The 18408-nt window shown below is 31.0% G+C and overlaps 2 protein-coding genes across 2 annotated transcripts; both read left to right on the forward strand.

Annotated features, from left to right (window-relative positions):
- The first annotated feature begins 6418 nt into the window (after positions 1-6418).
- LOC105959064 (fatty acyl-CoA reductase 3) lies at positions 6419-11063 on the forward strand. Its single transcript, XM_012983086.2, has 10 exons — positions 6419-6575; positions 7029-7132; positions 7232-7434; positions 8425-8525; positions 8626-8818; positions 9294-9455; positions 9574-9655; positions 9834-10106; positions 10513-10640; positions 10738-11063. The coding sequence occupies exons 1-10, from the start codon at positions 6440-6442 to the stop codon at positions 10886-10888; spliced, it is 1533 nt and encodes a 510-aa protein (XP_012838540.2). The 5' UTR covers positions 6419-6439; the 3' UTR covers positions 10889-11063.
- A 3464-nt stretch (positions 11064-14527) lies between these two features.
- On the forward strand, positions 14528-18164 carry LOC105959065 (fatty acyl-CoA reductase 1). Its single transcript, XM_012983087.2, has 10 exons — positions 14528-14740; positions 14809-14912; positions 14997-15202; positions 16295-16395; positions 16485-16683; positions 16768-16929; positions 17054-17135; positions 17245-17526; positions 17598-17725; positions 17828-18164. Exons 1-10 carry the CDS (start codon positions 14659-14661, stop codon positions 17991-17993), a joined length of 1512 nt encoding a protein of 503 aa, XP_012838541.2. The 5' UTR covers positions 14528-14658; the 3' UTR covers positions 17994-18164.
- Positions 18165-18408: the final 244 nt, after the last annotated feature.

An 18408-nucleotide genomic window follows, 5' to 3' on the forward strand; every position in this document is an offset into this window, starting at 1 on the left:
AAATGAGCAAAATCAATGCCATTCAGTTATGGACAGGATGCGCTAATGATGAAGCTAAAGTGTAGCTCACCTAGGATAATGTAGAAAACGAGCTGGGAGAGCAAAGCTGATCAGTAGCTAATCAATTCGATGCTCCTGAGGTCCCTGCGAAAAGAGCACACGTGAACTAAGCCGGGGGTTGATCCGGCGGAAACCCCTCCGACGCTCAAGTCAGATGTACGGATCGTAGAGAGAGTAGAGAGAATAAAACCCGAGATCAATTATCAATAATTAGAACGTACCTTTACAAATGAGTAAAACACTTATTTATATATCGGTTGTTGGGTTGGGCTTACTTTGTTGGGCCCGAGCCTTACTTTGAAGCTATTTGGGCTTTTGTGTAGTGGGCCTAATTAGTAGATAAATTTGGGGGCCCATTGGGCTAGCCCATTTAGGTATATCAGTGTTAATAACTCGATATACACTTGTCGTAATTTTAGTGGACACAGAAATGTGTGGACGAAGGGGTTGGATTAGGCTGGTTTAGGTTTGGGGTTGGTGTTGGAGGTTGGGCGGTGGAGTAGAAAATTAGGCTTTAGACATAATTTTTTTAATTCATTTGTTTGTTAATATTTTAATTATGTTTATCTAATGTTTAATATCATTTAATAGATGTTAATTAATGTGTTAAAGAATATCGAATAATTAAAAAGGTTTAATGAAATTGAATAAATATTAAATAAAACTAAATTCATTTTTTATGATTATTCATGTCAAAAATAAATGAATATGAGTAGAGACAGATAAAATCGTCTTAGAGAATATGAATAGAGACAGATTTTTTTATAGTTTTGATTTTAGTGCGGAATTTAGCACGGCCCTATATATAATTTTTTATTTTAAATTGTAGCTTACAATAATGCATAATCTTATATTGACAAATATTATTTTTGGCAACCAAAATATCGAAGCCTCAATATATATGTAGGCTTGATTCGAATTAAAACAACCCGCTTTCATCAGTAATTGGGCTCTTATATTGGGCCTTTCTACTTATTGGGCTCACTACTAATAAATGTCATAAGAAAATCTTATTTAATTTAATTAGATATAATTCGGTTTCATTCAAACTTAGTTCGAATCACTCTGCCAACAACTTGCTTATAGGTAGAGTTCGTCGCACATAGTCAATGTGATATGATTATATTTTGTTTGCGCAACTTCCTAGTTAAATGGTCACTTGTCAATAGAAGCAAGATTTTTATTACATAGTCCAACTAAATGTTTGTTTCACATTTTTTATAAAATGCATTCCAAAACCTGGCAACCAACAACTCTCATCCGCCGTCAAATCATATCTTTCAAAACCTAGCTGTCCACAAACCCTAGTCACTAACCAAAATAAACCCTCCCTACGTCAAAGAACCCCAGGTTGATGTGGTCGCCTCCCACCGTCGATTTGACCTCACCCCACCATCTCCAATGACCATTGTCATAGCCGCCTCCTCCGCCTCCCTTAACCATGAATTAGAATAGGTGGCGAAAGATAACGAAGAAGATAAATAGATCCCAGTGAGAAACGTGAGTCTAAAAGTTTAGGGTACAAACAAATTAGGGATTAAAGAAAAAAAAATGTGGTTCCTATTATGTTTCAAAATGTGGATGCATTTAAAAAAATGGTTTAAAGTATGCTATTTAATTATAATTAAGTTTGCTTCGAGCGATCAAAGCATGTTAAGCCATAGAAAGAAAATGACAATATGAACACAACAATACACCTCGTACACAAATAAAATAAACTTCTATTGCAATATCCTTGTCTAAATTAATATTGATATTGATATGGTGACAGCAAATTACCTCAATTCACTTTCGATAGCGAGGATCATAAGTTGTACGTGTAGCCCAATTATTGGCCCAACTACGTAGCCATCAATTTCATTTCCGTAATTTATGGCTTCTTACAATTAATTGAAATTACTAATTACTGTTATGCCCCCCAAATAGCATCATGTGAAGGCAGCGACTATTTGCAAGACGAAATTTACTTAGTGCAAGACCAATTTAATTTTTTTTTATTAAATTCAGTATAAAAAGACTATAATAACCTTAATAAAATACAAAAAAAAAATTTATTTTATTAATTTTCTTTTGCAAGACCAATTTAAAAAAAAATTAATAAAACAAAAAGAAAAAAGAAATTGAATTGGCAAAATCAAAACGAGGAGGGAAGATTGAAGAAAACAAAAAAAATCAATTGCAGCAAAAAACCGTTCGTCGCCCCGTCGCCGTCGCCGTTGAAGTCCACCGCCGTCGCCCGTCGCCGTTGAACTCCGTTGTTGCCCCAACCCCGCCGCAACAATCTCACTAAAAACAAGTAAAAATTACTTTTTGAATTAACTTTTTTTTGAGAAATAAATGTGATAAACATGATTTTATTGTTAGAATAATGAATTCAAGTCGTTTTAGAACATAGTTGATGATTCTAGGGTTCGATTGTAGCACTATTGTTGAAGGAGTTGCGGTTTTACAAAAATCGACCTGTACTTGTCGTTTTTTTGGAAAATTTTCGACACACAATTGTAACAGTGATAATTCGACACACTAGCGTCGAAATATCCGCTTAATATCGACACCAGAATGTCGATAATTTCAATATAATTCGACAGTTAATGAGTGTCGAATTATTTTGACATTTTCGACACTGCAGTGTCGATATAAAGCTGATATTTCGACCTGTACATGTCGATTTTTTTGTACGTGAAATGAGGTGCAAAAAACGAGAAAAACGATCACAAAGTACAATATTTCTTACCTCTTTGTGTTCTTCGACCTTAGAATCCTCCATATTTATGTCTTGTGTATCCATAATGTCCTTTTTTTCAAGTTTTAGTAAGATTTGAGGGTTTTATGTGATAAGGGTTTTGGAGAATATGGAAGATTTTTTTGTGGAAAAAAATGTGTAAAATGAGGGTGAAGAAGAAGATGTTGGTGTTTTGTTGGGTGAGTGAGTTCCCTCTCTTTTTTCTTTTTTTTTTATTCTTTTTTTTGTATTTTTTTTTGGTCTTGCAATAGCAATTAACTTAATTTAAATTAATAATATCTAAATTATTATTGGGGTTATATTTGTAATTTCCAGTCTTGATCTTAGTAAATTTATTTATATTTTGGTCTTGCATGAAGTAAGGTCTTGCACTTAGTAATTTTCGTCTTGCAAATATCTGCAGCCTCATGTGAATCGTGAATATAAATTATTTTTGTCCTAATCCCATTGACACCCTTGGAATGTAGCATTTTAGCACTTTGGACCCTTAAAAAAATTAATATTAATTTGCACCATCAAAACAAAATAAATCATTTATAATATACTCTGAGCTGAATTTTTAAAATTTAACGGGGGCAAATCCATTTTTTACTGGGTTTCTTTTTATCATCAGGGTGCAAAGTAATAAATTAACTATTATTTTCTTCTACTTTCCAACATAATTTATGGCGTACAAATTGCGAAAATAAAGTCCTAGTGATTTACTTAAAAACTATATTTTCTCGCAAAAAATAAAAAAATGAACTTTTCATAATAAATTATTCGATTGATTGATCTTTTGTTGTAACTCGGAATAATATTTGGTGAAAATCTTTGTAAGAAATTATAATTTTTAAACAACTTGATAACAAAATAAATTAAGCAACTTTTTGTCCAAAGACGTTTTGATGATCGTTGAGCTAATTGTTAAGACTTTCTAGCTTAATGTTAAAAGAAAAGGGAAACATATATTTTAATTTTTATTTAAAAAAAAAAGTATTTGATAGTTGTACAATTTATCTTAATATAAATATATTATTTTATATGGAGCATTCATCATCATATTATTCTTGATGCACCAAAATCAACCACTCCAACCCCCCTACTTCCTGGAGTGGAAACATGACCATAAAATAGCACCCACCAAACAACTACCCACCAAACCAACCCTAAATAGAACTTATTATTTACCTTCTCTTAATTATTATCATTAATATAATCTAAACTAATTTTTTTTTAATGAAGGAATCTACAATCAACTGCACTCGATAAACCTATACTTTGGTATTATAATAACGTAACTTGCAAATCATGCGAAAAACAAAAACTATATCATGCTAACCATGTGTGATAAGTTCGATCTAGCTGCAGCCGTTGGCAAAGAGATTGCAAATTGAATTATAACACGGAAAATGTTTGACGAAATAATAATAGATTTTCTTACAAGTTAGAACGAGTCATAAACAAAATGGAGCATATAAGTACACAGGTGTCGGAAAGTGGGCTTGAAACGCAATTTTCATAAGGGGGAGGGGTAGCTTACCATCTAAAAATAGATATAGGGACTTTTCACACAGTCAAGAAAATGGTATTAAATAATAATGCAGAGAGTAGGTTTGAATCATTTAATCTGAACCAAAAAAAAAAAAGAAAAAAAATAGTTTTTATTATGTATTATGTATCATGCATGCATTGTCAGCTGTGTGCCTCAACAATATAAATATAAATATATTCAGATGATTGGTCATGAGCTAATTAACTCGAGGAGGAAATAAATGCAAATTAAAACAAACTTTAGAGTTAATTTTATGTGTGCATGAGATGTGTATATATATAATCTTACCAAATTAAATAAAGGGGTTATTTTACATACCCTCTAGCCACCAAATAAACTAGGGATAAACCCAAGCCCAAATCATCCTTTGACATATCCCATGGGGAAGTGAAAGTACTATACTACCCTTATGTGCAATTTTCGGCCAAACTGCATTCAGCATTTATGGTCCTGCATTTATCATTTCCGCTGGTTTATTTATTACTATTTTCCTTTTTTTTCTTTTTTTATAAATCTGTTTGTTATATATATATATATATATATATATATATATATATATATATATATATAATATATATATATATATATATATAATATATATATATATATATATATATATATATATATTTATTTATTTATTTATTTATTTTTTTAATTTTTTTATTTTTTTTAAATTAAAAAAAAATTTATTTTATTTTTTTATTTTTATTTTTAATTTTCAAAACAATATGTTTATAGTACTGAAAATAACTACATGTAACTATAGTACCTATAGTAATTCATAGTTATGTTCGTTTTTTCCCCATATTTTTAGTCGATCAATTGTATACACACACGAATACTGACTTATACAAAATAAATTCATAAAACCCCAACAAAAATTTACAAATTTAAATATTTTTATTATAAATCACATCAGAACCAATAAAATACAAATCGAAAATACATAAATATACGCATATGTAACTACATGTTACTTTAGTAATGTATAGTAATGTATACAGTTTGTCAAACACTGCTTCACATGTGACTTCAACCAATTTTTTGACACCTTCAAGGAGAGGATCAATGGCTTTCATAAGCTGCAATTGCAAAATCAAAACAAAAAAAATTACTTAGTTGCAAATCAACAAAATTTGATGAAACATCAAAACACTCAAAAATCAACAAACACTAAGAGATCGAGAGATAGAGAGAGAGGTTATTGCTGGGAAATGCTACAAATTTTATATCAAACATACAGTGAATCCTCACCCCCCCCCCCCCCCCCCTCGCCTCCTACCAAAACCCTAGGCGCCGCTACTAACCACCCACAGTTTCGCGCACCCACAAATGCAGAAAATTATAGAAATAAATCTGTAAACATAAAAATAAACAAAATTACCATCAAAATATAGAGCTCGACGAGAGGAATCCAACGGTGGGTAGCCCGTCGAATTTCGACTGATGGAACACAAAGAACTCCTCCGGCAAGACCACCGTCGTCGAATGAAAAAAAATTGCAGAAACAGATCTGTTCTCCAAACTCAATGAAATCACCAGCAAAAGAAAGAGCTCGACGAGAGGATTCCAACGGTAGTTAAACCATCGAATTCCGACCACCGGAGAGAGAGTTATGGCTCCGGGAAGCAATTTCACCGGTGGGAGGTTTGTGGAGGCGGGATTTTGAATCTGGGAGAAGAAGAGAGACCGAAATGTGAGTGTCTAGGGTTTAAAACTGATTTTAAAAGGGTATTATAGGAACTTCAGAGGGGCCAGAGGGGGTATGTCAAAATATTTTCGAAATTATGGGGGTTTCCCTTAGAGTGTAATCCACTTGGTAGTTAGTTTTATATAATTTGGGAATGAGGGGTCTACAAAATAATCCCTTAAATAAATCTACTCTAATATAATATATATATATATATATATATATAATATATATATATATATATATATATATATATATATATATAGTTAATAGTTGCGTACACTCAAGATATTTCGAACCCCCTATATTTAGGTCCAAAATCCACACCACCTCAACTTTATATATATATATATATATATATATATATATATATATATATATATATATATATAGCAGCCCACATAAATATTGTATGCACTCTCTCTCTCTCTTCTCAAAACACACACACACAGAGACACATTGTTCTGCAATGGAGTTGGGCAGCATTGTTGAGTTCCTGGAGAATAGGTCCATTCTTGTAACTGGTGCCACTGGCTTTCTTGCCAAGAGTACAATTTCTTTCTCTCTCTCTTAACAAAAAATTCTTTTGAGTGACCATCTATTTTTCATATAGTTAGGTAAAAAATGTTGTCACTATGCTTGTCTCTAATGCTCTATAGTGACAATTAATAAGGATTAAGTGACAATAAAAAGAGCTATTAGTGACGACAAAAAAAATATTGTCACCTAATATATGCAATATATGACAACTTTTGCATGCATTTGTCGCAATTGGGATGTCGCTAATGCAACTTCTCAGTATCGCTAATGCAACTTTTTCTCGTAGTGGATTTCTCTCTTCTCAAAACGGACACACACACACACACACACTCTGTTAATTAACATACACACATGTGCGTATATATATATGTATGTACGTATATGTATGTACATACGTACTAGGTTAATACATCTTATAGCTGGTGATTATATATTTACAATATGTTTGATTTTTATTACAGTATTTATTGAGAAGATACTGAGGGAACAACCAAAAGTGAAGAAGCTTTATCTTCTTCTGAGGGCTGCAGATACAAATTCAGCCATCCTGCGCTTCAACACTGAGGTATACATATATATATGTACATGTGTGTATGTATATATATTAGCATCACGATTAATAATTAATTAATTAATTATACGTATACGTATACGTAAACTGCAGGCAATAGCAAAGGATTTATTCAGGGTTCTGAAAGAGAAAAATGGGGGAAATCTAAGTACACTTGTTACGGAGAAAGTAAGAGTTGTGGCTGGAGATATTACTTGTGATGATTTAGGTGTCAAAGACTCTCTTTTATTCGACGAAATGTTGGAACAACTCGATGTTGTCGTTAACTTAGCTGCTAATACCAATTTCGACGAAAGGTACGTTGATATATACTCATTTACGTTTTAATCAAAATTCGACATATTATTTCACAAATACATAAATCTTAATTACTATTTCATATTTATTAGAAATGATATATGTAGCATCATGTAGTGGCGGATCCTTACAATTTTGTAAGGCAAGGCGGTTTTTTTAGGAAATAAAAATTTTCAGGGTTGGAGGCAGCGGCCTGAATGTTATATATATATATATATATATATATATATATATATATATATATATATATATATATATATATATATATATATATATATATATATATATATATATATATATATATATTATAGTAGAATTATTTTATATCGTAATAATAAATAGAAAGAAAAAAACACTAAAATAATAATGAACTGAAAAGTTATATATAATTAATTAATAACTGGCCGGGCCTATTCAGTAATATCCATTTTTGTATTTATTGTACACCGTTTTTTCAGCTACGAGAATTTACACATTCATTATGAATCATATATCCTTATTGATGATTTCGAGGTCATGATATATATATATATATATATATATATGTGTGTATATATATAATGTGTATGATCAATGATGACATTAAAGTGTGTCTGAAGATGAGGTATGGCGGGTCAGTGGTGTGTCAATGAAAAAACATACATTTATTTTCTGACATTAATAACTCATAAAATCAACACAATTACTTTGTAACCATGGAGGCCCCTCCATGCTAATTATTTTTATGCTACACTCGGTGACGGGGTGATATTTTACCGTTGATCTACACACACTATTTCGGATGTGAGTGTATTTATGTGTATATAAATGGTAAAAATATATCCAGTGTATTTCACCCGACCGGTATAGCATATAATAGACCGACTACGACCTATCTTCCACACTCCAACCATATAGGGAATTTAATCCCCATCCCCCCCCCCCCCCCCCACCCCCACACACACACACACATATATATACATATAGTTTGAGTAATTGTTTACCTGCAGATATGATGTGTCACTTGGAATAAATACGGTGGGAGCTAAAAATGTATTGAATTTCTCAAAAAAATGTGACAAATTGAAGGTGCTCATTCATGTATCAACTGGTAATTAGTACTCGTGACAAATTGAATTAGTAATATATATAAATAAATATATGTATGCATTGAAGATTAAAATTTGTGAAAAAATGATTTTTTTTTTCAGCATATGTATCTGGTGAAAAGGAGGGGTTAATATTGGAAAGCCCATTAAAAATGGGGGAAACACTGAATGGTACATCTGGGCTGGACGTTGACTTCGAGAAGAAGTTGGTCAACGACACTCTCAAAAAGCTTAAGGCAGACAATTGTTCAGATGATTTTATCAAATCATCCATGAAAGATTTGGGAATTCAAAGGTTTACATCTATTTACCGAAAAAAACCGTTTTGGTCCCTCAAGTTTGCATTTATTATACATTTGGTCCCTCAAGTTTGCATTGATTTAGCATTTGATCCCTCAAGTCTGCATTAGTTTCACATATAGTCCCTTATGTTCACAAAAATCACATTTGGTCCCTCATATTTCAAAAATTCAACATTTTCAGTCATTTTCATCAATTTTTCGTTAGTACTAATGGAATAAAGCATATGCCCATCACTTCCGTAACTGATGGAGTAACGGTAAACTGACGAAAATAACTAAAATGTTAAATTATTGAAACATGAGGGACTAGATGTATTTTTTGTGAACGTGAGGGACCAAATGTAGAATAAGGGCAAACTTGAGGGGTGAAAACTTTAATTTTATAAAATAAATAATATTAATTATTCTTGCTCTGTTTATTTATCTAGAAAAAATAATGAATTCTGAATATAATTAATTAACAAACAGAGCAAGAACGTTTGGATGGCCAAATACATACGTATTCACGAAAGCAATGGGGGAGATGTTGTTAGGACAGCTAAAAGACAAAATAGCTGTCGTAATCATTCGTCCTTCCATTGTTACCAGCACTTACAAACAGCCCTTCTCTGGTTGGGCTGAAGGGGTCAGGTAACTTTTCTTTATTACCATTAAACCCTTTTTTTTTATATATATATGGATATAAATTATAAAATAAAATGAAATAATATTGAAGTAATTGTTGGTAATAATATGTTGAAATTGACAGAACGATTGATAGCATAGCTGTTGGATATGGTAAAGGAAGATTAACATGTTTCCTTGGTGATCCCAAGACCGTAATTGATGCAGTAAGTTTCCGTTTTCATTAATTTCGAATTACCCCGATTTTGGTTCGATTTTTTTTTTTTTCCGATTATAGAACAATATTTTTATTTTTTTTCGAAAGGTCCTGTTATGTTTGGAACCGAATTTGAATATATAAGATTCCGATTTCAGATAATTATTTATTTTAATTAATTAATGCAGGTCCCGGCAGACATGGTGGTTAATGCAATGATAGCCGCCATCGTTGCACATGCAAACGACGATCAAGGAAACATAACGGTGTACCACGTCGGATCGTCCGTATCGAACCCGTTTGAGTTAGGGTGGCTCCAAGATTACGGCCATCGATATTTCTCCAAGAACCCTTGGATCAATAAAGAAGGAAGGCCTGTCATTGTTGGCAAAATCAAAATCTTAAACTCAATGGATGCTTTCCATACATACTTAGCCATTCACTACTTACTCCCTTTGAAGGTAATTAATTAACTATATATATTATGCTCTAATTAATTAATAATCTTAAGGACCCGTTCGATTGAATTAATTATCTACTGACTAATTCGGTTCAATGAATTACATCTTGCATTAAATCTATTAAATTATGTTATTGTGTGTGATTTGTCTTTAAAAAAATCATTTAATTAAATTAACACGTAGTCTTTTACTAGTTTAATCAGCCCAATTGGACTAATCTCGGGTGCTGCTGATTTAATTAAATAGTAACATTTAGTACCGAGCTTTGGAAAAATGAGAATCTTGTTAATTGAAGGTGCAACTAAACCTTAATATTTAGTCAGTATAAACCTTATAATAGTAATCAAACGAGCCATAAATATAATTCTAATTAACTCGTGTTTATATATATGTAATAATAATTCAGGGTCTGCAGTTAGTAAACATGGCTTGTTGCCAGTACTTCCAGGGAATTTATGTTGATCTGTGCAGAAAGATCAAGTACGTTATGAGGCTGGTCGAGCTTTATCGACCTTATTTGTTCTTCAAAGGATAGTAAGTACTTCTTTTTTTTTTTCTTTTTTTCTTTTTTTTAAATAATGAAAAAATTAACATATTTATTTATTTATTTAATTAATTTTTGCTGGAGCAGTTATGATGATATGAATTTAGAGAAGCTAAGAAGGGCAGTGAGAGAAAGTGGTGTGGAGAGAGATTTCTATTTTGACCCTAAAATAATTGACTGGGATGATTACTTCATGAACACTCACATCCCTGGAGCAGTAAAGTATGTGTTCAAATGAATTAAGTAATTTATTAATCTGCTTTATTTAATTTTGTATAATTAAGTTTCGTGTGGAAAATTTATATTTAATAATTTAATTTCTTTGATGAATTATTTTAATCGTTCTTTAGAAAAGCAGCTGGTGAAGATGTATCAAATGTTATTTATATTTTAAGTGAATCAATTTTTTTTAATCTTCTTATAAAACTCCCCCTGAGGTATGGTTAATTTACGAAAAAATTCATCTTGTTTGGATAATTACATCTACCCCTTTAACTATGATTTTTTTCCTACGCCTCCCCCATTATGGTGTCAAATTCAACATAATCATCTAGATTTCGTGGGATGTACTCTATCTAGTTGTACTCGTTTTGTGTAAACATAGAGTTTCTGATGCACCACAATATGATATATAGTTATATACAAGCCAAAAAATACATATTACGATCTTCTAACTTTAAAATGTGGAGCTCGAATAGGGTAAAACGGGTACAAAAGTGATAATTTTCATATAATCTCGAAGATTACACTAAATTTGAAACCGCAATGATGGACATGTAAGAAGATTTATGGTTGAGGGAGGTGGTTGTAATCACCCAAACATGAGAGGGTTTTCGTAATTTAACCATACCTTAGGAGGTGGTTGTAATTTACCCATATTTAAATTGTATTCATGTGATGTTTGATATATATATATATATATATATATATATATATATATATATATATATATATATATATATATATATATATATATATATATATATATATATATATATATATATATATATATATATGAATTATCTCATTAATTAATATGGAAGCCCTAAAGTATATGTATATTTTTTTAATCTAATGCAAGTATAGTTAAACCTTTATAAATTAATACAGTTGAGACTTGGGATCATCAAAATTTCATTAATTTAGCAAAATATTAACTTATCGATAAATTAATAATTATTCATTTATATATTAATTAATTAATTATTAATTTATGAAAATAATTTTATTATTATTTTCAATAAATACATTTTTTTTAATTTTTTTAACTTGTATATTATTCATTGTACCATTAGTTCAATGCATTATAGAGCCCGTTTCACTAACAGAAGCTCTTACATCAGCAAGGTATAAAATAATTTTATGTTGAGTTATGAGAAAACTAAACCGAAAGTTCTAACCATGTTAAGAAAAGTGAGGGACAAGCTTGATGGTAATATAAACTTCAACAAGAAACAAGCAACAATTAAATTATATTGTATTAAGCTTTCATAAATCTATAAAATATGTACCTATACCATGTAATTTAAGAATTATTTTCATGCATTAATAATTTATATATTATATGGGGCTTCTTAAATTTTTCGAATGTGTAAGTAAAAATTTAGCGAATTATTAATTTAGCACGTTGTCCCCGAGTCAGAACCGGAAAAATTTATTATTTAAGCGAGATTATTAATTATCGGGTATTAATTTATCGAGATTCTACTGTACGAAAACTAACTACTCACTGTGCTCCAGATTGGTAAATTTGCCCACTTATCAAGCATACCCTTACAAAATTAAGTTAAGTTACGAAAAAATCCAACGAACTTAGGCTAATTATAAAAAAATCCCCAACTAAGCATAATTATCGAAATTCCTCCGACGTTTATTTCCATTTTTCACCGGTGGATTTTTTATGGAATCTTTCTTATTTCAAGTAATTTCTCAAAAAATGTCAATTCTACCCCTACAAACGTTGTATTTCCTCATGCTACGTTTGTAAGGCAAAATTACCAATAGAGGGACTTTAATTACACAGAATCTTTACTTCTTAAATATCATATTCACAATTTTTTAGAAGGCCATTACCCATATGGGTAATTTTTGTTTTTAAATAGTAGCATAAATAAATGTCACGTTTCCATGGGTAGAATTGATATTTTTCGGGAAATATTAAGTGGCATAAAAAAAATTACGTGAAAAAATAAACCGTAAGAAGGTCGGTGTAAAACGAGAACATACGTCGGGGGTTTTGGTTTTTACGGATATGGAGGGCTTCATAATTTACCCAAAAATTAAAGGAAAAAATTCATGTAAATTTTGTCGCCATTAATTGGTCAAAAAAAAAAATATTGAACATGCAAATAACAATATATCACATTCAAGATTGTACCAAAAAATGCAACAAATGTTTGATTTCTACATGGAAACGTACCAACAAAAGTCGTAAAGTGAAATTTAAATGAAACACGATAACAGTTGGCAAGTATAATAATAATTTTGTTATAAATTAAATGTAAGTTGTCGGCATGTTATTTTGTCTCCCATTTAATTGGCCTCAACTACCAAATTAATTTTTTCTAGGATCAAAATAAATAGGACCATTAATCAAGAAACTTTCAGACCAATGTTTTCTTGGTCTATAATACTCCTTAATACTCCTTTCGTTCCTAAATAGATTGTCGTTTTTTCTTCTTCTTCTTCATATTTGCACAAATCGTAACAAACTTAATAAGTATATCTTGATTTAAAAAAAATATATATTATTATACTAAAATACCATTGTTTACTAAGAATAGAACTGAAGAACAATCAATTTCTTGTTTCTATTTTCACCAAAAATTTGGAACTAATAAAGAAGGGAAAATGGAACCCACATATATACAAAACTTCCACCAAGGTATAATTATATTTTAATCGATTGAGTACTAAAACTGAAAGTACTTTGGGGATTTTTTTTTGGATCTATTAATTATTATTTTTATTTTAATAATATATATATGCCCTTACTTCTTTAGGGAAAAAGAACAAAATGTTTAATTATTTGTGCGACAAACTATGAAGTGCAAGAATCCACAATTGGTGTGATTTAATTTCACTTTGAATGTACCCGTCTGGCTAAACTTATTCTAATAAACAACTGATACGATCTTATATCTGATAAGTTGTTACGTCTTATTTTTAGAATTAATTTTAAAAGTATTTGGATCATGATCTTATAAGTTATTTTTACTCATTGAAAGATTTTACACAGAAAAAATGGGGTAAATGTTGTTTAGGACAACACCTAGTAAATATTGTTTAGGTACTATCATGAAAAGTAGCAAGAAATAAAATAAAATAATATATTTGGTATAAAATATAATTATAGAATAAATGAGAGGTAAAAATTGAAGGGCCATGTTATTATCCTTTAGAGTGCGGGTAAGAACAATGTTATATATAAAAGCAGACAAATTAAGATGAGTCGGTTGAAGCAACTGACGTATTGTTTGCCGTCCATCATCTCACAACAACTGCCTAAAAATGCCAGCTTGGCATTTATGACTTGTGAGCAGTAGTATTTAAGGCGTTAATTTATGCATTATTATTATTATTATTATTATTATATAATAGTTTATTTCTTTATTATAATAATTAATATATGAAATACGAGATTGAGTTTTTTTTGATAGAGAAAAAAATACGAAATCGATTGGATTTATTGTCAAAATAAATAATTAAATATTTAAAAAATAGTTAATTTATAACACTTGCAATAAATATATAAAAGACGTAGTACGCTAAACTAATTAATAGGCCACCAAGAAAAATATCGTGACGAATAATGTAAACTAATCGTACCCTATTCCTGCCAAACAGTGGGGCTATATATATATTGCAACCTGACTTGTATGTATATATATATATGGGCATGCATGTGTAACTTCTGTATATATATACATTCTCTCTTGTACGTACGTGTAATAATATTAACACCCATATTTAATTTGCTGATTCATACATCTGCATTCTTGTCAGAATATGGAAGAGACTACTCAGATTATTCAGTACTTTGAGGGCAAGACTATTTTCATTACCGGTGCCACTGGCTTTCTAGCAAAGGGTTAGTTATACCTCTCTCTCTCTCTCTCTCAAAATATTGCAATTTGATATATACCTGCGTGCATGCAGTTTTCTCTGAGAAGATACTTAGACTCCAACCGAATGTAAAGAAATTATTTCTTCTAATTAGGCCAACGGCTAAACAGTCGATTGAACAACGATTACATGAAGAGGTACGTGACGTAGTAGTAGCTAGTAGTACGAGACAAAATATAGTATATATAATTGATTCGAACGATTGTATATAATATAAATAGGTTGTGAATACGGAGCTATTTGGAGTTCTAAGAGAAGAGTTGGGAGATGAAGAATTCGACTCCACTATACAGTCGAAAGTTGTTCCGGTTTCGGGCGATGTGTCTCTTCAAAACTTAGGGATTGTTGACTCTCAATTTAGACAAGATTTGTGGCACCAAATTGACATTATTGTTAACTCAGCTGCAACAACCAAGTTTGATGAGAGGTATACTTTTAATTACCACTAATTAATTAATTTCATGTTTCATACTTCTCTGTCAAACTTAGAGTAATATTAATGTGTAATAAGTACCCATGTGTAATCATTATCTGCCAAAACTCCCCGTGATAAAATACTAACTAGCAAAAACTCCCCTGTATATTTTTTTTAAATAACTACTACACCCATTATGATTTTAGAAATTGACTGAAAGTAAAAAGACAAATATACCCTACAGTAAAATAGAATAAGATTAGATAACATGAAATATGGGGCAAAATTACAATTTTACTTAACTTGTAAAACTTAAATTAGGGGATTGAATTGCAATTTTCCCAAAAATAAAAAGAGAAAGGGGGAGTGAAGAGAGATTATGATGGTGGTGGTGGATGGGTTGTGGGGCAATTATGTCATTTCATAAGCAAAATGAACAAAAAATTGCACAAGCAACGAGTGGAACACGCGCTTTGCTCAAAGGGGGATTTTTAGCCTTTAACTTTTTTACATAGAGGAGTTTTTGCTAGTTATTTTATCACATGGGATTTTTTGCAGATAAAGATTACACAAAGGGTACTTTTTACACATTACTCGTCAAACTTATATATAATAAACACACAACAAAATTTCATTAACTAATTAATTAATTATATTTTGTGGGATAAATTAATGTAAAACCTCACGTGCGTATTTGTATATATTTCACCAAAAAAAAGTCCTACCGACGCATCGAGAATTTAAAAAAAAATATCGAGTTGAAGAAGACTTACATAACTATTAACGAAAATGAGGATTACGTGCACGATAAATAAGACATTGGAATTTTACATAATAAAAAAAAATAAAAGTGATTTTTTTTTCTTCTTAAAATGTTTAAATGAGGTTATATATATGTTTGTTCACCTAACTTTTGAATTATTGTAGACTAAAGTACTAAACATATATGATAATATTGTTGGTTCTCTACTTCTCTTATCCTACACTCAATAATAAAATAGATGGTTGCCAATATTTTTTTGCCACGTCATATATATATATGACATTTACATCAATTATTTATATATATCAAAATATTAATTATTAATTTCTTGTAATTAATAGATACGACGTAGCATTTGGAATCAATGCTTTGGGAGCCATGCATGTTCAACATTTTGCCAGAAAATGTTCTAAATTACAGATGCTTCTTCAAGTCTCCACGGGTACGTACTCTAGCTACTTAATTCCGAATTCCGATTATTTATTTATTTACCAAAATTAATTAATTATTTGGTACGAATTTACGGCATAGCTTACGTGCACGGCACAACGGTGGGACTGATACCAGAGAAGCCACTCCACATGGGTGAGACACTTGCGGGAGCTAAAATTACGCATTTAGACATCGACTCCGAGAAGAAGATAATTAACGAAACACTAACACGACTTCGTGCTCAGAAGCACACGGAGAAGGAAATCAACATAGCCATGAAGAATTTGGGCATCGAAAGGTTAAAATGACTATAATACCCTTCATTTTAATAATAATTACTCATGATTTTAATGAAATTAAAATTGTGTACGTTATCCATCAGAGCAATGTTGCATGGGTGGCCAAACACGTACGTGTTTACGAAGGCAATCGGAGAGATGCTGTTGGAGGGGTTCAAGGAAAAGGGCAATGTCGTAATTATACGTCCAACGATTATCACGAGTACTTACAGTGAGCCTTTCCCCGGTTGGACTGAGGGTCTCAGGTAACATTTAATTAATTATTTTAATACTTTTTTCGTTATTTATATTATATAATATAATATATAGTTATGTATCGATTAATTAGATCACACGCCAAATTAACTGATGATGTATTTCATGTAACAGAACTTTGGATAGCATCTTTGTTGCTTATGGTAAAGGCAATTTGAAATTCTTCCTAGGTGATCCGGAGTCAACGCCTGACTTGGTGAGATATACAGTTGACCAAAAAAATTTGATTTAATTTTAAGATTATTATACTTACCGAATTAAATAAATAAATTTCAAGAAATTAATATTGACATGCATGCATGCAGATACCAGGTGACATGGTGGTAAACTGCATGGTGGCGGCGATAGCATTGTCCCGTTCAATAGACGAAACAAAACACGATTTATATATATACCACGTCGGCTCGTCGAGGCAGAATCCGGTGAAATATTCGGAGGTGAAGTGGCTGATGCATCGCTATTTAACCGAAAACCCGCTTTTCGATAGCAGTACTGGGAAACCTATTAGGGTTGGTCAACCCATTACTTTGAATAGCATGTCCAGCTTCCACAACTATATTTCAACCCATTACTTGCCATTCCTCAAGGTAATTAATTATTTAATTTTTTTTAATTATTTAATTATTTATCTATTAATTATTATTTTTAATTTCTTCAGATATTGAAAATAATAAACATGATGTCATGCAACCATTTGGAAAGCATTTATAGCAAGGCGAGACGAAGCGTCGACAGCGCGCTGCGTCTAGCTGAGCTTTACAAGCCTTACTTGTTCTTCCAAGGAATGTATGTTCGTTAATCATTATATTCCTCGTCGTCCCACCATTTTTACGTTAATTAATTAAATGTTTATTATTTTTAATTGATTTTTTTTTTAATAACTCGCAGATTCGATGATGTTAATACTGAAAATCTGCGAAAGTTAATAAGAGGAAGAAGCGAAAAATTGAAAGAGGAGGATGTGCTTAATTTTGATCCCAAATGTATTCAGTGGGACGACTATTTTCTCAATACTCATTTCCGTGGCATCGCCAAATATGTGTTGAAAAAGTGATACATATATGTTATTTATTATTATTATTATTATGTAGTAAAATATTTAATGTGTGTGTGTTCAATTACTCTTGTATTATTATTGTTCCATTTATTAATGTTATTCATTATAAATTCACGATACTACACACGAATCATTGTTTTTTTTAATGAAAGATCCTGTAACCAACTACATAGGTGTATTGAGTAAATGTATTTATTTATTTTGTTACTAAGGATCGTGCATACTTTGATCATTTTCACGTACAAAAAAAAAATGAGTATCGAAATTGAAGACAAATGCGTGCGGTATATGAAAGGGAACTAGAAGGTAATTAATCCGCTTGGTGAAACAACTTAATTACTAGACAATTACTTTGTTGCAACTACTGATCGAGAAATCTAACTCGTGTCGAGACATTAACTATGTTTGCAAC

Source organism: Erythranthe guttata, chromosome 14 (genome assembly GCF_056151865.1).
Source record: "Erythranthe guttata isolate IM_541 chromosome 14, IM_541, whole genome shotgun sequence".
Classification (NCBI taxonomy): domain Eukaryota; kingdom Viridiplantae; phylum Streptophyta; class Magnoliopsida; order Lamiales; family Phrymaceae; genus Erythranthe; species Erythranthe guttata.